This window comes from Indicator indicator, chromosome 12 (genome assembly GCF_027791375.1).
Source record: "Indicator indicator isolate 239-I01 chromosome 12, UM_Iind_1.1, whole genome shotgun sequence".
Lineage (NCBI taxonomy): Eukaryota > Metazoa > Chordata > Aves > Piciformes > Indicatoridae > Indicator > Indicator indicator.
Window position 1 is genome coordinate 12,719,787 of NC_072021.1, and position 25,780 is coordinate 12,745,566.

The 25,780-nt window shown below is 40.4% G+C and overlaps 1 protein-coding gene across 1 annotated transcript in view; it reads left to right on the plus strand.

Annotated features, from left to right (window-relative positions):
- Positions 1-571: 571 nt before the first annotated feature.
- Positions 572-25,780, plus strand: part of COL14A1 (collagen type XIV alpha 1 chain) — a 95,506-nt gene continuing 70,297 nt past the window's right edge. Inside the window, exons 1-6 of the mRNA XM_054385286.1 lie at positions 572-639; positions 701-949; positions 4,606-4,724; positions 10,302-10,418; positions 11,124-11,267; positions 13,853-13,939. Coding sequence (XP_054241261.1) covers positions 572-639; positions 701-949; positions 4,606-4,724; positions 10,302-10,418; positions 11,124-11,267; positions 13,853-13,939 — 784 coding nt within the window. The remainder of the gene's footprint in view (positions 640-700; positions 950-4,605; positions 4,725-10,301; positions 10,419-11,123; positions 11,268-13,852; positions 13,940-25,780) is intronic.

Consider the following 25,780-nt stretch of genomic DNA (forward strand, 5'->3'; position numbering starts at 1 on the left):
CGTACTGCAAAGTAGCCGCTTTCTAAGTCATTTAAAAAGAAGTGAACGAGTAACTCCGGGGAAAGGAAAATGAGTTAAAAGATACCAAAAAACAGGGGGAGGAAAAAAAAAAAAAAGGAGGGCAGAGAAAAGCACAACACCTGCTCACGTAATTCTCCCTGATATCTCCCCTGCCTCCCCGCGCACCTGGCCGCGCCCCCGCTGAGGAGTTCGGACGTGGGGGCGGGGGTTGGATCTCTGGCATCGCTCATGCCTCTTTTTTTTCCTCCCTTCTTTCCACCTTCTGCTTTATAATTGCCCGCCTCCTTTCGCTCCCCTTTCGCCTTATCAGATGCGGCGCAGCGAGGGAAAGAGCGGCCAGAGGGGAGGGGAGCGGCTCTCCTGCAGCCGCCTCAACACCTCCAGCCTCGCGTGATACCAAGCGCCCGCACCCCCGCTGCTGCTGCCCGCACAGGTCGGTGTGAGCTCTGCTTCGTTCCTTCCGAGAGCTGGGGCGAGGCGGGCAGGGACTTAAGGGCAGAAGCGAGAGCGCTTCCCACTCACCTTGCCCGGCTACCCCGCGGTGACCGGAATGGAGCCCCGGAGGGAGAGCTGGGTGAGGGAGGAGGGCATCGAGGGGTGGAAAGTGACGAGCCTTCGGTGGGGAGGAAGAGCCCCTCAGAAACTCCTGGAGTGCTCTTACTTTTAAAAATAACGATAGTTGCAAAATAAGAGCTCATACTTTAAACCGGAGGGCTCAGGCTACTGCTCTCGTTCCTCGCGCAGAAGCAGGTCCCTACGCCCTGGCTCATCGCGCCCGGCACCTGGAGGGAATTATTTTAACGAGAGGCTGCAGCCTCTGGGTCTCACAGAGCCCGTCCTTCGCCTCGTCTCAGTTCGGCGGAGGCAATGAACTCCCCGCTGTTCCTTTCTTAACTTGTGGTGGGAACTCATTTTCCACAGGCGGCCAGTGGCTGCAGGGGAGGAGTCGGGGGACCGTATTTGTGAGCCGCGACCCCTCAGCCCGGGCTGGAGCCGCGTTGTGTGAGCTATGGAGAAGCGAACGAAACGGCACCGCGGTGTCCTGACACCGTGTGCGAGAGCCGCGACGGCGTCTCCGCCTCGCTACTTGCCCCTTCTGCCACCTTCCCGCCTTTCTCGTGCGTGGGCGGCGGCCATGGCGGCGGTCCCGGTGGCTCCCTCGAGGCCGTAGCCGTGCCGGGGCAGGTCGCGTTCTTGCTTTGGTCCGGCGGGCCCTCGACCAGAGAGACATCTGCCTATTCCTGGGCGGCGGGTGGGCGCAGCATTATGCCGCTCCATAACACTGAGACTGGGAGTCTAGGGGCTGTTTCCCTTTTGAGGAGGGCAGCGCTGAGCTGACTGCCTTGGGAAAGGCTGCCAGGGCTGTGCTGAGGCGGCTCTGCGTCCTCGCGCGGGCAGGGTGCGCTTCCGCGGCCAGGGCGGTACGGAGCGCAGAGATGTTTGTTGGGTTTCCCTCAGTCTGGGAAGTCTCAAAGGCAAGTTGTTCCCTCAGGAGAAGGTGCCCTGTTGCCAGATCCGCGCAGATGTCCCGGGTGGCCTCGAGGATGGAGCTGGGAGCACACAGGGGAGCAGGGCTCGCTTCATGGGCAGAACTCTTGGCCAGGGCTATTCTGTTTTACTAAATAGATAATAAAAGGTGAAGTATGTAAAGAGCAGGAGGAATAGGATTTATTTTTTTTTTACTTTCCAGATGTGGCTGCAGGTGGCTGCAGACTCGTGGTTGTCTTTAGTAGCTAAGCGAACCATGAAGTGCAGCTTGTTGCAGAGGTGAACTTGTGCCACCAGTGCACCAGTTGGGATATATATATTATATATTGGGATATATCCCAATAAACCTTTCTTCTCTGTGTGATGGGTTTTTTCTCTAAAAGCAGCAATAAAGAGTGTTTCCATGCAGGATTGCCTGTGAATATTTACAGTTCCTATCTGAGAGGAGAGGTCTTTTATGAAATCTAGCAGATGGGGTGTTGCACCACCACTATGAATATTTTAATGCCTGGAAAGAAATCTGCATGTCATCAGTGGTGCTTGGTGAAGAATGAGTTCTATGCTGCTCTTTGAAGAGCCTACATTTACATGTTCCAGGTTGCATTCCTGAATGAGAGGAGAAGCATCAATACCCAGTGTGAGATACAGAAGGGGTAGATTTTAGACTGTTTCTTCCTATTCTTCATTCTTCCTATTGCCTAGGCAACTGTCTGCTGACTTGTACAGATCCAGTTTTTGGGTGTCTGACTGTTTGTGTATAGGGAAGCCTGGGCACTTTGCTCAGGTTTCTGAATTCCATTTGGGGATGTGTACGAAGAACTGGGTGGAGTACCAAAGTTTCTGGTGCACATCTTTTTTTGAGCTAGCAATTTGCTTCAATCTTGGGAGATTTATATTATAAGAAACGGGTTCAAAATATATTTAAGTAGAGTGAAATTTGTTGATACTTTGGCTAAAACTTGAGTAACCCTCTGTGGGGATAGAATTCACAATGACTAATCCCATATGCATTTTCAGGTGGCATATCAAGCACTCTTGACTGGTATTTGCAACAGCAGACCTACCAAGTCCTGGGATAACTATGGCAAATTGCTAATACTTGGAGAGAAGGAGATAGAGGTCTTTTATCTGTTTAAGAATGGCTGAGGTACTTCAGTTTGACTTAGATAGGCACGAAGTAAGTGGTTCAACACTTTGTCAGAAGAGAATGAAAGCATGGAAAGCAAGTTCAATGATGGTATGTTTGGGAATATTACAGAAAATGACACAGGAGGGTAGGTAGGAGGGACTTGCAGCCCAAATGCATAACCCCAAATTTACCAAAGTAAACCTTCAGATGCTGGCTTTTGTTGAAAGCAAGAAATACTAAAAAGAGAAGGCAGCAAAATTTCTTCTTCCTGTGCCAACATATTTACTAAAGCTATAATGGTAAAGTTGAGCGACAGTTAAACATTCATAAGCATGATGTTATGAACACGTTGATGGTGTCTTGAGGCGTGCTTCTGTATATGTTGAATAACTCTAGTGGAAAGTGTTTAAGGCCAAGTTCAGACACTGAAATTGTACTGTTCTTGACATAGCTTCTGTGGACAGATAAATTATCCCTTATGTAACTTGGGTTTTTTGGCACGAGAACTGCTTTTCGTAATCCAACTGCTTCACCTAGGACTACCTTGAGTGTTCATATAGTACTGCACTCTAAAATGTTGATGTTCCTAAGAGTAAATATTTTTGGCTGTGATATTACATAAAAATAGCATTAGTGCTTACTCAGCTGACCCTGCATGCCTTCTGAACTGTCTAGTTTAGTCACTGTAAGTGCCAGGTAGTTAGTACACCAGAGAACACAGAATAAGCCAAATAAAGGGAAAAATAGAGTAGGCTTAGAAGGCAGCAAGAAGAGGACTTGTGTTTCTGCAGAACAAGTCCTGTCTTTTTTTGACAATTGATGTGTGAAATGGCTCGTTTGAACTGATCAGTGATTATTTCATTGGGGTTATTTGCTATTTTATGGTAGGCTTGCAGGCCAGTTCTAATATATTTTTTAAAATTACAAAATCTTGGAATACATATTTAATATCCTTTTCTGGATATAAAATAGATAACGGTTTTTGTCCTACTTTGTCAAGAGCTTGAGGGTTGTCTGCTATGGGTGTCTTGATAAGGTATTTGCAACACTGGATTGTATACTGACACCCATTTTCCCCTGTGGAGTATAGCAAACTCTTCTTCCAATATTTACGTATGCTTACCAAAGAATATCACTTCTCTTTACATGGTGTGCTGATTTGGGGCCAGACACAGATGGTCTCTTGCCCCGAAAGGGACAAAAGAATGAGACTCACGCAAATGGATTGGAGAGTGATGGAAAGCTTAAATGGAAAAGCAATTGGTGAAGCTACAGAGAACTACAAACTACAAAGCATAGTGACAAAGAGTATCCCAAAGCGTACAGAACCCCTCACAGAATTCCCAAAGGCTTCCCAATCCTTCCCTTCTTCCCACCTGAGGGTAAACCCAAACCCCCCAGGGCTCCTTCTTCCCCCTCCCACTGCTAGGCAAGTCTCAGGCTGGCCAGGTCTGAGACTGCCCCCCCTCCATTCTCCTCCTGGCATTAGGCCTAGACAGGCCTAAGAGGCCTTGAGGATACTCCCCCGGCATTACCCGATAAGAGAGGACATCTCCCAGGGGAGCAGAGAGGGAAGAATGAGGAAGAGAATGACTTTGCAGATGGCCTTATAGGGCGCAGGATTTATGGGTAGAAATACGTAGTTTCCTGTGTCCACCCCTATTGGGTGAGCACCCAGGACACCAGAGGTGTATCTCATGTAGCAGTGGCAGGGGGCACCCAGCCTAAACTGCCACACATGGGCAGAATGTTCAGTACTGTTCAGAAGCGCAAAGGGGTTCTTTGTCCCTTTCAGATAAGATATGCTTTGGTTATAAACCTGCTGTCAGGATGGAATCTTGGCTTTACTGATGTCTATGGCAAAAATATTTATTTTTAATGGAATCTGGATTTGCTTACAATTTTTAATAAAGTGGATGCCTTGTCTTTGCAGGTTTAATAAGTCTTTTTGTTCTGTGTATTTTCAGACCTGCTGACACTGTGTTTGTTGAGAGGAAGAAGATGCTGTTTCGGTATGGGATACAGAGCTGTTTCCTGGCTTTTTTAGGTGTTGCAGCTTTCTTCATCAGTGATGCCAAGGGCCAAGGTACGTCATAAATAAGAAGATGGAGCTTTTCATTCTAATGTGCAGAAATAGACTTTCTTATTCCAGATACAAGTGTTACTTGACTCTTAGTACCATGTGTGAATCTCGTACTAATACAAATGAAGCAGAGTTTCACTGCTGATCTCTGGGCAGGAGGGGGAGTAGAATTTGTTCATGTGTGCTTTTTGAGTAGTGCCTCAAATTGTGTCAACCTTTTTGTGAACTCAGGTGTCTCAAAATGAGTTATATGGAACTTTTTTTTTTTAAAAACTTATTTAAATGAAAGTACTGATGAAATTGCTGTGACTGCCCTCTACATAATCAAGTAAGTTTGAAGAACCAGCTATGTCGTTGAGTTTTTATGGCATATGGTTTTTTTTTTCCTTTGTTGGAACAGTAGCTATTGTAACACATCGTACAGCATTGCACAGGACTGTTAAATGTCACAGACTACTTCTGCAGCTTGTTTTAAAATGTCCTTTGTGAGTATTAAAAGATACTGCTGAGACTGCTAAGCTTAAATACTTGTTGGATCGTGTGGACAGTGGTTTGACATCTAGAGAAAAGTTATCCAGTTGCTTGGGGAAGAAGGGGGAAGAATGCTAATCAGTTTTTATGATTTTTAGAGAAAGAATTCTTTAATCTTTTTACGTTTATGTAATCCCTTTTATATGAGACTGCATAGGCATAACTGAGCAGAATCTGATCCTGGGTCTCTTCTAAAGCATCTTGTGTAATGCATTATTCATGAGCACATTGAGAGTGCAGTGACAACCTCAGGCTTTCCAAGTTCTGGTGCATGCAAGTACCAGTCTGCGTGGCACTCAAGTACTGGGGAAGCACATACCATCTTGGATGTTTGGGAGTCTCCAAGCACTTTACTAACCTCTCTGAGGATGTAGGGATGCGTATAAAGCAGTAATATTTAATGTGGCCAATGTGAGGTGAATGAAGTAATACACATTCCTCATGTTCAACACATCAGTGCTGGTCAGAAATGAGATCCAGAATGTTTGTGACTTAATAAAGCAAAGCATATGGTTTGTCCTCTCTGTGTAGATCAGTCCTAATACATGTGGTTAAGATTTGTGAAACAGGACTGGGGATTGGGATCCATCTCCAGAAACTTTTGGCAGATTCCTTGAGCTTGGAAAACCAGACCTTTTTTTTTTTTAAACTTGATTTAATCTGCTGTTAAGTAAGAGAGAAAACTTTCAAACTATTAATACAACGAAATGAAGGTCATAGAGTTTTTCCAAAATCATCACAAAAGCAGAAGCTAGAGTTGGTATACTTGATGAATAAAAAACAATACTTCCCTTGTTCTTACAGTCTTTCAGCAAGCTGCTGAATACTGTCAGCAGTGTGATACTAGGCTAAGTGGACTATTGCTTTGGCCCAAAATAGCTGTTATGTTATTGAATGAGGTGATGTGAAGTCACTATTCCATGTTCAAAGAATAAAAACATTTCTTGCTACGCGTGGAGTAAAAAGATATTTCTCAAAGCCTTTTCTTTTCTCAAGGATGCCACCCCTTGCAGTAAACACTCCCTGTAGCTGGCTAACTATTTACAGTTGAATACTGTGCTAACAATATGTTTGTCTGTTTTAAGAAACTATACACTCTGCCAGGGTGTAGGAAGAGCTGGTATTAGTTCCAGCTTGTGTGTCCTTCCTTTGGCAAAAGTGTTCAGGTAAAGTTGTGTAATGTGACTTCTTGGAAAGGAGAATGTGCTTGGGAGGCTGAAGTCAGCATGCCTGAAGCTACAGCTTATTCCTTCAGCTGAGAAGTTACCTGTGTTGAGCTACATGGTTTTATCTCATTTATTGATTAAACGCCATATAAGCCAGATGGTGCAATGTGTTTCACTCAGTTTCATCACTGCTGTGCCTCCCTTCGTTCAGCATAATGCTACTTAAACAACAACAAGAAAAAAAAAATCCAGCTTTTGTCTATTTACGTTGTTATATAATACACAAAAATAGTGCTGGGCAAGAAAAATACTTGAGAATTTATCATTTATGAATAAAATTACTTGCTTTAAGAGTTTTTCTTCTCTGTTTAAAGATGGAAACTTTTAATTGTGTAGCAATAATTTCCATGTATTAATGTAATTGCAGTGCATATTAACTCATTCAAGTCTTGTGACAAAAGTAAATTGGAAGCCACAAGGTTTAGTTAGTATCCAGTCTTAGACTACTGGTTGTCTTAATTGCACATATGCAACTGATGGTATTTTTCCTTTCCATTAAGCTACTTCAAAATACTTTTTCCTTAGTTGTCCACAAGGGTGATATGTTTGGACTGGTAATTTATCTGGTGGCATAAAGCAAAGCCTTGAACTTGTCTATAGGTTTTTCTTGGGTGACTGCTCTAATGTTGCTGATGGCCATTCACTTTTCCATTCCTGTAAAACCACTTAACAAGTTCTAGCTACTGATTTTTATCAGTTAACTGACTCAGCTTGGATTAATTTTTTTCCCTTTCTACAAGAAGTGAGATTTTTGTTCCACAGACAATAAAGGTCCAAAGAAATAAAGATATCCTCTTCAGGTTGGTGAATGTGTAGTAATTCCCATCAATATTTTGTTGTCTGTTCAAGTGTTAGATTTTTAACTTCCTTAGCTGTATGTACTTTTCTCTGCCAGAGTGTTAGTCTTTGCACAACTAAGACACGTTTGAATACGTCTGGTGAATAATTCTTTTCTTCCTTATGGTTAATTGCTATGTGAGAATGTCCATCCCCCTGCACTGCTACCTTTAATACAAAAACCCCCTAAACCAATCAAGTGAAACTTGGCTAGTTATGTAAAGACTATTCTGGCACAACTTTTCTAGTCTTTCATACTGTTACTCTGTAGTAAACAGAAAAACCTTTTGGTGATTGTGTCCCTTCTCTGCTTGTAAGATCTGGGATTGATATTTAGGGGCTCCCACAATGTACCTGTTTTGGTGATGGCTAATACCAATTAGGCCAGAACTATGCTGCTTTGTTAGAAGGTGCTTTCATAAACTATGAACTTGAAAGTAGGATGGAATGGAATGACAGGGAAAGGAAGAAGATGGCAGAGAAAATAAACTCAGATATTTTAAGATATGATTTTTATTTTTTTGGTCCATCTTTGGTGTTACTGTATCTCTCTCTGCTCTACCTCCTAATCCCCATACAAATGTACCACTTAATCATGGTAAAACATGCAGCATTTTTTCTGCTTGCATAAGTCATTGCTCAAAAGTTTATTTGCTCTTCCTTAGATGAAATAAGTAATAAGACTTGAATGTTTTGCAAACATATAGGTGTGTTTTGTCATCTTGGTTCATTCAATCCCAGTTCATTGTGATTTATCTATAGCTCAAAGACAGAGAAATTTGAGAATGAATTAAAAGCTATGATCCATGACTATAGTCTACTTGGCTTTCACAGCTCTTTGCCACAGACTCTATCATTTTATTATAATTGCAGCATGCTGAACGTTCTTGCAGAAACCTGCCCAGCAAAACATTTTGCAACAAGGGCCAGATTGTCAAAGAATTGATTTGCTGTTTGCTGTGATTCCTGCACACACTCTTGCTTGCAGCCTTTCTTTTTCTATACTTCTGGGAGGTGACATGAAATCTTAAGAGTCTGACAAGACTGTGCCCAGCACCTGGGAGAATACCCTGTTTGGGTGTAAGTCTAGTGTTGTGCATAAGTATAGTTTTGAGTGTGTGGATTTGGTGTGCTACCTGCTGTTTCTGTCTCTTTGCCTGTCTTCTTGAGCTTGTTTTCTGAAGTCTTTGAAAATGTGGAGGTGCTACTTAGCTGTTCTTGGTGCTTATGTACTCTTAAAATGTGTTCTGGGGTTGAGTCCCTCAAAGTAGAGAACTACAGAACACGTCTTTCGCCTGGAAAAGCTGTCCCTTATGGACTGAGAGGCTGGATGCAAGGGAATACATCTCTTATATTAAACCTCCAGATTTTTGGTCTTAGAAGTAAAAATGTTTTTAATGGTAGATGTCATATGAAGAAAACACCATCCCAAATCTCCACAAACTACAACTTGCCTCTTTCCTTCTTTTTTCCTCCAGGCTGTTGGAAAAAGACACACTTAGGAAAAAGTAATCAGTTAGGTCTTTGGCTGCTGCTAGTTCCAGAGCAGCACTGACTGTAGCAGGTGAAATGGTAAGGCCAGAGACTGCTGGCTTGCACATTCCCTGTTGACTCAGATAATCCATCTGCTGTAATCCTTAAATCTCAGAAATACGAGAACTGATGGTTTATTATATCTAGTGGGCCAACAAACTGGGTATGATCTTAGTCAATTAAGAGCTATCCTAGGCCCTAGGGAAAAGCAATATCCACTTCTCTCCTTCACATAACTTCCCTTAATGCTTATTAACAGAAACTTTAAATGACAGAGACACCAAAATTTTGAGAAACAAAGGAGGAAGTTGAGGGGACTGTGGAGGGATTGGAAAGAGCAGGGGTGATGTTGGAGTTTTGTTTACCGTTTTCTAGCCTGTTCTGTTGTTCAGTCTCTGGGTAGCTTCCCTGGTTGCCTTTCCCTCTAGATCAGTTAGTTATGTCAGCCAAACTGTATTCCAGTGCGTGAAGATTGCCCCTTATTGACAGGCTGCACATGTAGCAGTTCTGCTTCAGTAGTTTGCTGTGAAGGATGGATGTGGCTCCTTGAGGCAGAGCAGAAATGTGATGTAGAGCCTTCTCTGGTATCAGGAGTTTGACTAGAGGGATGCACAGGGGTGGAGAAAATAGTTTATGTGCATAGACACAAAGTTGCTGTTACTGCAGTTACAATGTAGGGTGAATTTTTCATTGTTTTCCTATGTGTTGCTTCTTCACTGAGTTACAACTTTTCTTGATCATTTCATGCTTTTATTCATTTTGCTGCTGCTTCTGTTGAGAACTTAGGTGATGGCACAGTGAAAGTAGAAGCCAGATTTGCTTACCATCCTCCTACTCTTGTTTAAATCTTAACTTGCCTGTGCAGGCTTGCTCAATGAGTCTCAATGAGACCAAAGAAGTGCTTGCAGCAGAACAAGTCTGTGTGCCACTTGGGCTGGGTTTGTAAATTGGGCAGCTAATGTTCCCTCTGCTTTGTGCATGCCTATCTTTCCTCTTGGTTACCGTGTCTTCACAAGGCTTTGAAAATTTGGCCCTGAATGTCCTTAAATGAGGGAAAAAGTCCATAGTAATGTGAGGTAAAGGAGGTTAGATAATGCATATTGTCAATCTAAGCAGGGAGAGCAATTTTAATTTCCATATATTAACAAAGAGCATTTTATTTTTACCAGCTTTGCCTGCTAAACTAGAGTCTTAACATCTAACACTGTTTGTCTTTCTGTCCTCTGCTGTTAGGTTGTTAGTTTAAAGGGATAAATGGAAGGTATGTCTGAGGGAAGTAGTGCACCTGGGGATGTTATTTTACAAACTAATAAACTGATATATGTGGTATTTTGAATAACTTGCATCCTGTATTGTTAAAATTGTGTTGTCTTCCTGTATGTGTCTATTTGTTTAAAATTGCCCATTGCTTTTTATTTGAATGTAAAACGTTGTTTTCTCTCCCCACTTGCAGTGTCCCCACCAACAAGACTAAGATATAATGTAGTCAGTCCTGACAGTGTACAGATCTCTTGGAAAGCCCCTAGGGGGCAATTCACTGGATATAAGCTGCTTGTCACTCCAAGTTCAGGTAAAACAAAAGTCTGTATGTTCTCTTTCAAGGTGAAAGGACTGTCTTCCTAAGGCTGAACAGCTTTTCAGAGACTATAATCTAATCCTTCAGAACTGAGGAACTGTAAGCATAACAACAGTATTGACTGGTCAACAGAGGAGAGAAATCAGTCTCACCAGAGGGTAGTCATATGCACAGAATATGAGAATCAAATGCTTAAGGTGGTATAAATGGGTAGATGCTAGTTACACTTCATAGGTAGTCTTTTTTATATATACATAATATATACATTGTTTATACATAAGAATTTTCTTGTCCAAAGGAAATGGATGAAGAGGATATTCAGGGATGACATGGGTACAATGGGATCAGAACTGGCAGGTAGTCACAGAGCAGTGTGAAAGCCTGCTGTAGGATGTTACCTGTTGACAGCTTTTTTTTTTTTTTTGCCAGATGTTTTTTTCTTAATAGTTTTGCTGGACACTAGCTATTCCATGAGGCACAGATACAAAGGCTTGTTGATTCTATAGCGTTTTTGTCTTAAGAAAACTGCCCCATGTCAGGCTGACTTCGTGCTTTTTTGGGATGTCCTCTGGCCTGGCTGTATGGATTTGTCCCAAAAGGGAGAATATTTGTGTCTCTGTAGAGCTTGAGGTAGTTTTCAAGTAGAAAAGCAAACTAAGTTATGTATTTGGTGTGGGTTTTTTTTTTTTTGTCTTACAGGTGGAAAAACCAATCAATTAATTCTTCAAAACACTGCAACTAAAGCAATTATTCAAGGTCTTATTCCAGATCAAAACTATGCCCTTCAGATCATTGCATTCAGTGAAGACAAGGAGAGTAAGCCAGCGCAAGGCCAGTTCAGAAGTAAGTGTCTTTTTATGCCTGATGTGCAAAATTTGTCAGATATTTAGTACAATTTAGGAAATTTTAACAAGGCCTGACACAGAGGGGAACAATGGAAAGGCTAATCAGAGCCGCAGATTTTTATCTGGTGCATATACAGCTAGAGGTCTGAACTGATCCACTTGTTCTTGCACAGGAGATTATTGCTTGGAGCTTTTTTGTTTCTATTGGTTTGGAATCCCTCTCTTCCCCATTTTGTTACAAAATTAATGAGCGTCTTGTGAAGAAGAATCTTCAGTGAGCTGTGTTCTGGTGCCTTAAAAACATCTTCATCCAACTTTTTATTAAAACATTCTTACGGCTGTGTCAGTTGGCAACGAGTTGCTAGTTCAGTCACACTGGAAGGCTAAGTTCTTACTGGTTTTTAACTGTCAAATATGTTTACTAATTATGCTTAAAACTTTTAAAAATCTGATTTACATATACTTTCATGTCTACATCATAGCGATATATATATATATATTAGCTGATTTATCTTGATCTGTATCTTAAACAGTTCAGTTAAATATGATCAGTGGAAGTTTGGTTGATAAAGACAAAAATGTGACCATCTGGAAATACAAGTGAAACCCTGCTGAATTCCCTTGACACTGAGTATTTGTCACTGTCATTGCTGAACTACCTGTCTCTTAGAACCAGGACCAGATAAATTATGCTGACTGCTTGATGCGATGTGTGTGAGAGTCTTTGTAGCTTTTTATCACTGCAGCTCAGTGTTTACTAGTTTATGTTCTATCCCAGTTAGGAAACCCCCAAAACCACAGATTACCTTAGTATTAGAGAGCAGCCCACAGAAAGCTACACCAACTCCTATAATACAAGGTGTGGTGGGTTTTTAAACTACCTCTATTCTTCAAGAAAAGTAGAGCTGGCAGCTTGATTTAAGAGTATGAGGGCTTTGTTCTTTTCATGTACTGTTTGCTGCAGGTGAAAACATGTCAAATGAAACTCCAGGCTCAATTAGATGTTACAATATGATACCTTGCATGATTAAAACCAGATACAGCATGAATGCAATTTTTTTCTTGCCATCCTCTGTTCTATTTTATTTTCCCCTTCTCTGAAAAGTGGTCACTAAATCTGGAGATGAAGAAAAGTCAAACACTGACAAAGTTTTGAGAATATCCTCTATGTTAGGGCATTGGAAATACTTTTTTTTTTTTTTCTGTGCTGCTGACTTGTAACTGATGTTCGAAGAATTCTCAAGCCTACCATAAAATTTCATTGTTAAGAGTTTTGCTCTTTATAGAGCCAGGTATACTTTCTAATGCTGCTTGTAAGTTATTGCACATAGTATGTAATTAACAAGGATCACTGTGGAAACCTTTCCTCTTAAATGCAGCTATAAAAACATGCTGTAGGTATGATTTTTTTTTTTTGGCCTGTGTAAATGTGTGAGGGCTTTAGGTTCTGCAGAGGGTTATTACATGAGAAGGTCACACTTAGATGTTTGACAAGGGCTTGCTGTCTCCCTAATACCTTAGGATAGCCTTGTGATTACATTTTGGATTGTAACTTGGAGCGCTCTGAATGTTTCAGATATTCCATGTACTATTGGGTAAATTGATGAAATCCATTTGACTTTGGTTCCACTTCTATTAAACAGAATACTTAAGTTTCAAGAGACAGATAATCTTCTTTCACCCTCTGACAATGTTTTTGGATGATGTAGCACAGAGAGACTCTGCCACTGGCTAAGACTCATTCTCCTTTCGTGAATGTTGGTCATAATCCAACTCTACATAAACTAAAGATTTTTAACTGGAGTATAATTTTATTTTCTATGAAAGATATTCTGTTTTAAGCTGTTCCTGGCCATTACAGACAGCTGGGCCATTCTATCCTAAGGAAACTTTGCAAGTTTTTTTTTTTCTTTCTTTTATTTCCTCTAATATGTGCCTCTAGCAATGTTTTTGCTGACTATGAGGAGAGTAATACTGGCTACTAATGTGATATTAGGAATTGTAAATCAAGCTGACTTCCATCTAGCTGTTATGAGAGATTGGGGACATAATAAAGGAGGTGTCTCACCCACTTATGGGACAGGAAACTGTTGAAGTCTAAGCTTTGGAACAACTTTTAATCTCAAGAGAGTATCTGGTGCCCTGAACATAGATTTGAACATAGACTCTATACTGATTCTTTGAAGAGGATAATGTAACAGCTGGTTTATGTGCTTTTGTGTTGGATGACTTGGAGTGGAACTCTGCAACGCTGGACTTTTTCCCCAGCTAGCTTTGCCAATTTTCTGGACTTTATTTCCAGTGCTGGATTTTGTCAGTGTGAGCTTAGGTGCTGATGTCACTGTATTTGGACTGTCCTGTGTGAGAAGAGTTGCTTTTGAGAACGTTAATGATGATAAGGTGGGGAGAGATTCATGAAAAGAAGAATAAACCCTAAGGGAAGGAGGGAAAATCCACTAACTTGTTACCGAAGCAGATCACAAGATGTTGCATGCAACTTCTTTATCTGGAAGAAGAAAATGTGTTTCTGACTGTACTCCTTCTAGATTAATTTTTAATTTTTCCCTCACTCTTACTTTTCAGTTAAAGATATAGAAAGAAGAAAAGAAACAAGTAAATCCAAGGTGAAGGATCCAGAAAAAACAAATGCGAGTAAACCAGATCCAGAAGGTCAGATCATAACACGTATGGCTTGTGTGATATTCTGAAAATAATCAGCTTTTTTATTTAACTTGGCCATTATAGAGATTTTCTTTAAGTCAGTCCTTTAAATTTGGTTCCAGGAGTTAAGTAAAACAGAAAGGAAAGAATCAGTGTTTTCAGGATTATTGGACAGTTGCTACAATGGAGGTATTACTTCTGGTTCTTTGTTTTGCTTCACCATTTTATACAGTAAGCAGTAAATCCCACCATGAATAGCATAAGAACAGTCCTTGAACCTGCATTTTAAAATCATGTTGCTTGTACCTTCTGCCCAAGTGAACTTTGAGTAGTGAAAGAACTCTTTGTGTGTGTATATGCATAATTTCATATCATCCTGGCTGCAAGACAGACTTGCAGTGTTAATTCCCAGATAAGGTCTGATTGGTATTATTGTATAATTAGGCACATAATAACTTGATAAATCTGTCCTAATGTAGGTCATATATATGAAAACATTTGAAATCTTTTGAGGGGTGAAAAAATGAATTCATTTTGTCTGGCTGCTTGTCTAGTATGAACAGTAAAATCTATTTCAAGCTCAATATATAACACTATTTCCTGTTATTCTAAAACTCAAGTAGCATTCTCTTCATGAAGTAACCCCAAAAGTAATTATTCCCTGCAGTGATTTATGATGTACAGAACAAGCAGAGACAAGAACAGCTTGATATGACCTTAAATAGTCTCTCTGTGAATAAAGTGGGCAGTTTCAAGGATTCCATTTCTCTATCGTTTTTAGCTGTCGCCTACTAATGCAAATACCAAAGACCTCATCTGAAGTTCTTTGAAGCCCGTACCAATTTTTCTCACATCAGTGGGTTTTTCCTCTTAGTGTACATACTTATGTCATGTTGTATTTATTAACACTATACAAGTTTGTTTCCACACAGCATTTCTCAAGTCAGAGCATCATTGATTTCATCACATTGGGTGCAATGGGTAAAACATTAACGAACGTTTACAACACTTAAAGAAGAATGCTACACTTCCAAGTGTATGATGGGTAGTGGATAGGTGATCATTTTTAATGTTTACAGGAAGACAGAGTTGAAATAAATCAGAACTAAAGAAGGAAAATGTGATTTTTCTTAATGAAGAGCAAGTGATTAAAAAGGGAGTGAAAACTGGCCCTGTAATAGGAAGATGTTGATTAAATGCAGACAGAGGAAAGTGTCTGCCAGACTGTGGGAGAAGGTTTATGCTTTTTTCATGGAGTAGGGACAAAAACAGTTTCAAGAAGAGAGTGCAGTCTCTCCCTTCTTAAGGATTCTTGTTTACTTGCAAAGTCTTCAGCTCCATCACTTTCCTTGTCCTCCTGGTGCAACTTTTACCTCCTCTTCAGTTGTATCAGGGCCGCTTTTATTGGAGCAAAATATATTTCCATCCAGAACTTCTCAAAAGCTGTTGCCTTACACTCACTGTAGATGATTTTACTAGAGAATTAGAGTGCATGTTTGAAAGTCAAAACTGTAGCAAACTTCTGCATTGGCAAAACTGACCCAAAAGAAAAAATGTTATGATGAGTTTTATAAATTCTTGGTTTTTCTTTAGCCCTGTTCCCAACCCAGATATATTTTAAAGTAATAGCTTTTTTTCTCCTCCTGTCTAGCTATTGCATATTTCTTCTCTTTGCACAGCATAATGATTATTCAAAGTGATGGAGATTCCAACTGAATGACTTCAGTGGGAGTAGTGTAAAAGAACAAGCAAAAATACTGTGCAGAAATAACAGTATCAGCAAAAAATGCATGGCTGGGATAGAAGTGAATTTGGAACTGATGCAGAACAAGTAATGGTATCAGAACTTTCCTAGTTTAATTATAAAGGCTATTCCACCTCCAGTTGAAATTGGATTTAAAAGGGAAGTAAAATAAGGAAGAATCTGTGAAAGACATAGATTAAAGAAATAAGATCAAATCCATGAAGATTAACTTGATCCTCTGCAGATGTTTGACAGGAAATGGTTTGGGTATGACCAAATGAATTCAGGCCAGCAGTTAATTGGTTTCATAACAATTCAATAAATGGGTGATGTTGAGGGATTTAATATAATTCCTAATACATTGTATGGCTGTGCTTATATCCTTGATGAATTTGATAAGATTTTAAGAGTTAACAGCACAACAGACATGATTAAGTAGTATATCTGAGTTGAAAAAAACCTGCAGTCTTGCCCACAAAACACATAGAAGACAGCCGTTGTCCATATTGCTGCTGCTGCTAGTTGTGGCTTCTGCTCTTCTCTTGACTAACATTCCACCATTTTTGCAAGCATTTAGAATCAGGTTTTTATGCAAGGAGGTGCCTTCTGTGAACATTGGTCCCTCTTGTTGAAGAAGGGCCTTTATATAAGAAGAAACTAGAGCCTTTGCAAGCCTTAGGAAAGCAAATGCCATCAGTCATTCTCCTGCATGTGGAAATTTATCTGGCAAAAATTTTCCCATGTGAATATTAGGACAGATTTGACATCAGTAAGCGAGAAAATCTGAAATCAATGTTTTGGGACAAAAACTAATGAAGCACAGCAATAGAGTTGTCAGTGTGTGAAAAGGCATGTGAACTGTCAATAATGCAGGCAGGGTCCAGTTTGTTTACTATGGCAAGCTGTGCCGCCTGCTGATTTCTAAAGGCTCATGGTCATAGCCGCTTGTTATTTAGAAATACTTAACTAATATGCTTTCTTCAGGATCACATAACCCCAAAAATTTCACTTCCAGTGGGACTTAGATTTCACCACAATGCTTCTACTCATAGAAATCATCTCTTCCCTAAGAAATACAAGATGGAGATGTCTATATAAATGATTGCAGATAGTTTCAAGCCTTCTCACACTTATTTTCATCTGTGATATGGAGGACTGATTTTGCAGTGCTCTCTGCTATTGGATTACCAAATGTCTGAGGCTCTAGTTAGTGTTACGAGGTGTGGATGTCTTCTAAACTCCCTAATTTTACTTTTTTCTTCTGTCCTTAAATTAGGTTGTATTTGAATTTCACTCTGTCTTTACAGGACTCTTATTGGTGGCTTGTGCAGCTTGCTAGTGATTTTTCCAGGTGCTTCAGTAACCTGGATTAAAATTTTCTATGTATTGTGTCCTGCCCATTCAAGAAGTTTCAAAAGATTTTTCTCCTTTATTGCCTGCTCTAAGTACTGTGGTCTTATCTCAAACAAACCTCCAGTTGTATATTCACTAATGTCATTGTTCCGGATTAATTTGGGTTTCATGTCTAGCACTCGTCCATCAATTTTTCACTTTATATTTGATTTCCAGGGATCTTCTCTAGTTCTTCTGCACAACCACTTTCAAGTCTTGAATCTCCTTTCTGTGTTTTTCAGAACATGTCAGTTTTCAGCTTAGTGATTTATTGCTGCTGTGCATGCTCGTATTAATAATGTCAGAAGCCTTTTCTCTTTCTCTTGAGATAAAGCTCACAGCCTCGGCTTCTTTTCAGCATGCACTGATATTTGAGTACATGTACCCTGGCACTTCTCCAGCTCCCTCATGTACAAAGCTCTTTTCTGTACGGCAACAGGGGTTAATACATTCTGTGCCTTCTTGGATGTTTTACAGTCTCTCAGAGAGCTTCTACGTGCAATTCTTTAATCAAATCCCTTTAGGGAGAGGAGAATCACAGTGTTTTGACTATGTCCTGTGGCAAATATGTGACTATATCCTTTCTCTGCAAAATTCCTGTCTGACATGTTTTTAGCCACCCATTTCAATAAAAACAACAGAACACTGAGGGCCAGTTTTGTTGCCTTACTTGTGGGTTTTGTTTTGGGGGTTTTTAGTTGAGAGATATGGTGTCTTAGCCTAGACTAGCAGCCTAACTCCCACTTGGCTTCTTGTTCACTCCTCTTTCTGACATGATGGGAAAGAGGAAGAAAACAAATGAGAAAGTTCATAAATTAAGATAAAGATGGGCATACTGCTTACCAATTACTTTAGTAGACAAACAGAGCAAAGTGGGGGAAAATTGACTTAACTTATTACCAGTTAAGGTAAGGGTTGTTTTGGGTGTGGTTTTTTGTTTTGTTTTTTTTTTTTTTTTAAACAAAAGTTAGTATGAGACAAAAGACAAAGATTAAAACAACAGTTTTCCTCCTTACTTTCCCAGGCTCAAATTGACCTCCTCACAGACTCCTCTCCTCCTGCCTCGTTATCACTGCAGGTTACACTCAGTCCAAGTCCCTTCAGAGACTAAGAAAGTGGGCCAACAGAGGTGTTACAGGGTCAGGATAAGAATGTAGTGGTTTCTCTGTCACTTCTCTCTTCTCATAGCTTTCTTCTCCTCTAATATGTGTTATCTACAGGCTTTAGGGAATGCCTGCTCCACAGCAGAGCACCTCCTCCTCTGACTTGGAGATTTCCTCACTGTTTCTCACACATTTTCCCCTCCTTTTCTCTCTGCCTGGCATTTTCAGCCCTTTCTTAAATATTTTTTCCAGAGGTGCAACCAACTGTGCACAGATACAGGACAGCCTCTGGCCTCTTCTCAAAAAGGCCACTCCACCAGCCTCTCCCTGCTGGCAAATGTGGGCACAGGCAGTCAGTACAAGAACTGCTCCATTAATGCTCCACTAGAATAAAGATTTGTACACTCTTAAACCTGTCCTGTTCAGGAATCCCCTTATACAAATATCAAATCAGGATGATTTATGACAGTATAGAGCATGTATGGACAAGATTTCTCTTCTGAATCAAGTTTTTGCAGGATAAGCCTTCTATAGACTGAGAACTTCTGTATGATGTAATGTAACAGTTAATTTCTCATGGTAAAGTGCATGTACTATAGTCATTTAGTGAGTATGACTTGTTAAGGAGGGCGGAGATCTTCACTGCACAGAACATACTACTTAGTTCAACCTTCCCAAATGAAAATTTCATTTCACCCCTCTAGGAAGTCACAGAACTGCCTAAAGTGGGAAAGATCAATTATTATATAACACTGACAAATCCTTCACTAAACTTGTATCCCTAATCACAGAATCATTAAGGTTGGAAAAAGACCTTTGAGATCATTGAGTCCAACCATGACCACTGAACTATATCCTCAATCACCACATCTACCTAATTCCCGAACACCTCCAGGAATGATGACTCCACCAGCTCCCTGGGCAGCCTGTTCCAATGCTACTGTCTCAATAAAGAAGTTTTCCTAATATCCAATCTAAACCTCCCCTGGCAGAACTTAAACCCATTTTCTCTCCTCCTGTCACTAGTTACTTGAGAGAAGAGACCAACATCAGTCTCACTACAACTAGACTGAACAACCTCAGCTATTCCTCAGGTGACAGGCTTGCTGGTGGTGCCCTTGATTCCCTTCATTAATAAAGATATTAAAGAGAACTGGCCCCAATACTGAGCTGTGGGGGACACCACTTGTGACCAGCCCCCAGCTGGATTTAGTTCCATTTATCCCAACTCTTTGGGCCTGGCCATCCAGCCAGGTTTTAATCCAGCAGAGTCCACCTTGCTATGCTGTGGGCTGCAAGTTCTCAAGGAGGATGCTGTAGGAGATGGTGTCACAGGTTTTACTGAAGTCCAAGTGGACAACATGCACAGTGTTTCCCTCATGCACGAGGTGGCTTGCCTGGTCAGAAAAGGAGATGAGGCTGATCAAGCAAGACCTGCCTTTCATGAACCCATTATGACTGGGCCTGATCCCACCATTTTCCTGAACTGCTGCAAGAGTTCCTTGTTCAGCCAGGTTGGTTGTTTTCCCTGGCAGTCCATTTTATGACACATTGGGATATCTTGCCCCTCTAAGGCTTCTGTCTTAAAGAGTGTCCAGCCTTCCTGGACCCCTTTGCCCTTCAGGACTGTTTCCCAAGGGCCACTCTTAACCAGTGTCCTGAAGTCTGTCCTCCAGAAGTCCGTGGCAGAGGTTTTACTGACCCTGTTCCTTACTTCACCGAGAGTCAAGAATTCCATTGTTTTATGATCATTAAGCCCAAGACTGTGTGCTCAGGTGGCCAAGAAAGTCGATGGAATCCTGGATTGCATTAGAAACACTGTGGCCAGCAGGAACAGGGAAGTGATTGTCTGCCTGTACTCAGCACTGGTGAGGCCACACCTCAAGTACTGTGTTCAGTTCTGGGCCTCTCACTACGGAAAGGATATTGGTGTGCTGGAGCCTGTCCAGGGAAGAGCAAGCAGGTTCATGTAGGGCCTGGAACACATGAGCTGCAAGCTGCATCTGAGAGAGCTGAGGTTGTTCAGTCTGGAGAAGAGGAGGCTGAGGGGAGACCTCATCACTCTCTACAACTACCTGAAGGGGGGTTGGAGAGAGGAGGGTGCCAGTCTCTTCTTGGTGTCAAGTGACAGAACTACAGGAAATGATTTCAAGCTGCACCATGGAGGATTTAGGCTGGGTATTAGGAAATAATTCTTCACTGAAAGGGTTATGAAACATTGGAATGGTCTACCCAGGGCAATGGTGGAGTCACCATCCCTGGGGGTGTTCAAGCAGCATGTGGACCTGGCACTTAGAGACATGGTTTGGTGTAGACCCTTCAGTAGTGGGTCGAAAGTTGGACTGGATGATCTTCAAGGTCTCTTCCAACCAGATATATTCTGTGATTCTGTGACCCCCCCCAACTGTTGAATGGCACTATTTAAGCAGAATAGGAAAAAAAATCCAGAGTGAGGTATATTAAGATACTATTCAGCAGAAGAGACTAATTATCTAATTATTAGCTTGTCTGTTAATATCAGATGCTTTGGTAAGTGTGAAATGAGCACTATGAGGTATTTGACTAAGCCACAGGAATGAATACCTTCTGAACTTTTGCACCATTGGCTGTGTTTCATAGCTTTACTCACTTCATCCTGGCTAATGTAACTTCAGATGTTGGTTTTAGTCCTGATACTTTTTCTTTCTTTCTTTTTTATTTTTTTATTGCTTACTGAAGTCCCAGGCTATGAAACTCATTAACTGTGTCTTTACGCAACCTATAATTTGCCATACTAACACTATTTCCCTGAGCTTTCTGGAGGGCATTTCAGCTCTTTTATTATGAACAAGTGAAGAGATTTTAACTGTGCTGCGTGGGCATTTTTCCACAGTGCCATTCTGTTCTTCCTAAACAGTCCTTTATCTTCTCAGCCTTTGCATATTATCCTGCTTCTGCAATCTGGGGGTAAAAGTGAAGTTTATTGGAAAGTACTTGGTTCTTCCACTGTTGATGTTATTTCTTGTTGTGTGTTTGGGACCACTGAATCCTGTAGCCCAGTAAAATCATACAGAGTTGCCCCAGTCCCATGTCCTCAGATCCTGTCAATAGCCAGACTGAGCATGTAGTCTCAATAGGTCTGGACTGATCAAGCACAAGACTTGGTCAAGTAAGTCCTGAACAGCCACCAGGAGAAAGGAGCAAGAGGGAGAGAGGAACAAGAGTGAGAGTGACTGGGGAGAAAAGGTTCATCTTAACAAGAAGGGTCTTGTGTGTATTTTGTAACTGACTTGTCTGTTCTGGATAGGTGCAAAATAGTGAATAATTATATTTACCTTAGCCTGATTTGAGGTTGAGTATTAACATGGAGGTTGCTGGATACCTTCTTCAATTTGTGTATGCCAGGCAAAACCTTGCTTTGTTCAGAAAGTAAAAATCTTGGCGTTAGAAACTATAGCCTTACTCCATTCTTACTTGGGGCTCCTGGGCAAGAGGTTGATCTTCTGGCTCCTCCCTTCTACAGGGGAAACTGCTCTTCTTCTATCCATCAGTATGATAACATCAGATAAATGGTTGTGCCTTGCCTCTCACGTGGTGTTCCAGGCCAGGCGAACATGGGGAAGTTCCTCCTCACCCCTCTTTAGGAACTCTTCTTGGATTCATCTACTTCATTGAAAATAGACACAGTGATGACATAGATGCCTAAAGAATAGATATGTAGAAGCAGCTTTATAGCTCTCTTTCTGCTCTCTTGGTAGAAAAAGAGATATAGTCTATCCCATACCTAGACTAAGTTTCAATTTTATCTTGAAGTGATCCAGCTCCTAATATTAGAACTATTCAGGTCCATAACCCTTGAGTTACAAGCTGCTTATCCTTGGGTTCATAACCCTTAAGTTATAAGCTGTTTGTTCTCATATCTCTGCACAGTAAATAAGTATAATGCTTGAAAAGTCTGAAACACTAGCAACAGAAAACCTCCTGACTAGGCTCTTTTTTGCTTTGGTAGCTTTCCCTAAGGCACTGACCTTTTTTATGCAATCTTTTCTTAGTTGAAGTGGGAGACTGCTATTCACATTCTTGAATGACTGATTAACAGAAGCTCAGCTGAATGAGCTGTGTGTCATTCTCTTCAGGCTGCTGTTCATCTCTTCAAGTCATTAGCTCTTGAGCATCCATCCAACCCACAGTGTGCTGGCGTGACTGGATTCTGCTGGCAGCAAGAGGCTGTTCCCTTAAGTTAGATTCAGGGCCTGTGTTGACATTTCATTATTGAAATACTTTCATCGCTACCATGCTGAGGCACTCCTTAATGGTCCTTCATCATCTGGCAGCATGAATTGTCATAATTTGAAGTCTGTACTCTTGCTCACCACTATATTCTAGGCAGATATCTCAGGATGTCTTGAGTGATGCTTGTCTGATACAAGGCGCTACCTAGGCTTTGAAACTGAAGCTACATAATAACAAATTGAAACATGGGGCAATTTTTAAAACTAGTGTGGCAGCCTTGAAGGGAGAACAAAAAAAAAAGTTTTAGGGAGGTGTTAGCAGATAGACACATTAATAAACACTGAAGTGCAAGACCAAGACCCTCTTGTAAGAAAGGTATGGTCATAAAGGATTGATGCATTCGTCATCAAACTCATAGATTTGCATTCCAATACTCCGAACAAGCTACAGCTTGCTTTGTGCCCTTGACAGTATTAGTCTCAGCAGGGTCTTTGCTTGGGTTTGGTTTATGTGGTTAAAAATGTGAGGTAAAATTTCTGGTCTTTTGCACTGATCTTTCTAGTAAGTATAAAGGAAGAAGAACTAAATTGTGAGCATACGGATGGTAGCTCTTTCAGAAAGACTAAAACTGTCTGTGGCCTGTGAAATACCACTCATATCTCATCTCTTCTCTTCCTACCCTGTGTCTCATCTCTGCTTTCCATACCCTCAAAACCTTTCCAATTCAACATCCAAATTTAGCTCAATACCTAGAGAGGCAGGGAGGTGGTGTCAAGCTGCGCAGATGTTTGTGCCTTAAGAGCCTCATAATATTTAGTGTTTGGGGTTTTTTTTAGGTCTCCAAGAAGTAGTAATGAAGCATCAGTTACAAGCATTAATGATGTATCTGTTAGACATCAGTTGAGATACTTTTATGACTTTGGTGGAGCAGTTTTGTTTAACTATACCTTTAAAAAAGAAAATGACACTCACAATCACAGGTCCTTTGCCAGCCTTGCGACTGTTAGTATTTTATTAATGTGGAAATATGAAACAGATGGTGGGAGGGAAGCCCTAAAACTGATATAATAGAATGTAATTATGCACAGTTATTATTTAGGAGTAAAAAATGAGCAAGATCAACTGAAAAATTATTTATTGAATACTGAACACTTTTTCCTTTGGAACAAATGTATTAAAATCCTATTGATCTCCATAGGACTCTTCAGAAAATTTTTTGTATGGTTGCCCTCCCCTGATTTTCAGGCATCAGTGTGGTTTAACTATATGTACATGGTTGAAGTTCATGGCTTTAGTTAAGGGCCAGCAGTTTCATTTTGGATATGGCTACTATAAGTAGCTGAGTATCTAGTGGCCAGACTGAAAATAAATCCAGATGCCTAAGCATAGGCTGTACCTTTTGATAGGACTCTCATTTGGTTTTGACAGCTCCTCTAACAGTTGTATACTTTGGGTAGCAGCCAGTAATTTTTCTGGACTAATTGAAATAATTTGTCTTTTCCTAAGTGTAAATTTTAAATTTTCAGATTTAGATTTTGCCATTGTTCTGGCAGATGTTTTAATAAATATCATGTGCTATGTAGTTGTGAGAGTTTTATTGCTTCCTACGCAGACCTTTTCTATAAAATAAGATTAGTATTTTTATCATATGTCTGCAAATTAAAGATTAAAAAACTGGCTTCCTCTGTAGAGTGAAATTGAGACAATTCCTGCACTAAAGTCTTTAGGATAAGGTTCTGTATTAGATTTTTTTGTTTCATTATTAAAAAATGCAGTTGGATTTGGAGATTGGACTTGAAATTGTATTTTAAAGCTTTCGAAACCCTATAAAGAAAAATAGCTATAAATGGCATTGAATGGAAGAAAATGTTAAGTAAGTTACTTTGAGATGTATTATTAGTCCATCTGTGGTAAAATATTTTAACTATGCATCATACATGATATCTCATAACTGATGTCACTATATTCATTATCTGTCTAGCTGGTGGATTTTGTGGATTGACACCTAAAATCAGTGATGCTTTTGAAGACCTCTGCATATTTACATCTGTACAAGCATATGCATTGGTTACATTATGATAACATAATTCAAGAAATGCTTGAAGATAAGAAGGGCTTGAGTTTGAAAGTCTTCTGCACTGCAAGTGTACTGCACCATCTTTTTTACTTCTGGACACACTGGCCACAACATCATCTGTACATGGATCTGTAATGCTGGGCTGTAGGGTAACAGTGTTGTAGCAATTTGCTTCAGCTAATTTTTAATTAGCTCTGTGTTAATGATTTTCGTGGGTATGCAGCTTGTTCTCTCAGTCAGGCTCTTTTCTGTTACTTTACCTGTTGTGTTAAAGCTAAGTTAGTTACAAGCTCAGACACAGACCAACTCTTTATCATGGTTTAGAGAGATTTATACATACATCTTGCTTAATGTTGAGGATTTCTGAGTGCAGGTTTCATCTGCAGCCCCCTGCTAGACTGCCTTCTAGATAGCCAGAGAAAACAGTCTCAGACATTTCATACTTCATTAGAGCAAAGGGAAAAATAACCCTTTTAAATCCTGGTGTATTTGTTACATTGGAATGGTGGACAAATACGAGCATATTAATAAAAAAATTACAGTTCTGTGCCTTGAAAAGTAATTTAGACTTTGAGACAGCTGTTTCATTTAAAACATTTATGCACTCAGATGCAGAACTGACAGCAAAGAGAAGCAGAGAATTATCAGCGTACTCTGCAGAAGAGTTTTTTAGGTGTAATGTACTTTTACAGGAGGGTTGTGGACCATCTAAATTTAGGACACAGTGTCTTGCCATGTTGAAATTCCATTTCAGGAAAGATTTCAGCAATGTGCTTTGTTCTGTGTTGACATGTTGCCTGCTGGAAGAGAAGTTATGATGTTTTGAACTCTCAGTTTAGATGCAGGGAGATTTTCAGAAATTTTGCTATCTGTGTATACAGACCAAGAGTGTTTAATGTTGCTGTTTGGGAAGCTGCTGCATGCATCAGGTGCTTCAGTGCTATCAGTATGCAAGTAATCTGCAAGAAAACATCAATACTTTCTTTCAGTTATGTAACTTTTATATTCAGGCTTTCAAGTAAGTGAAAAAGTTAAGACGTAGGAAGAAAGTTCTGAAAGTTTTTCTTCTGGTTACTCCAGAAGTACAATTGTCATAGTATGTGGGGAAAGGTGTATAGCAAAAGGTTGTATGCTTCCTTCTCTCACTTAAGAATTACCATTATATAGTCAGTTAATGTCTTTTATCAGCTACTGCTTTAATTGGTTTTGTGGCTTTTAATTCCAATTATATACTTTAAATAATATAATTTATTGCTGTGTACTTTTTTAAACATGCAAAATTATTGAACTATCGCATTCACAGTCAAATATGACACAATTAA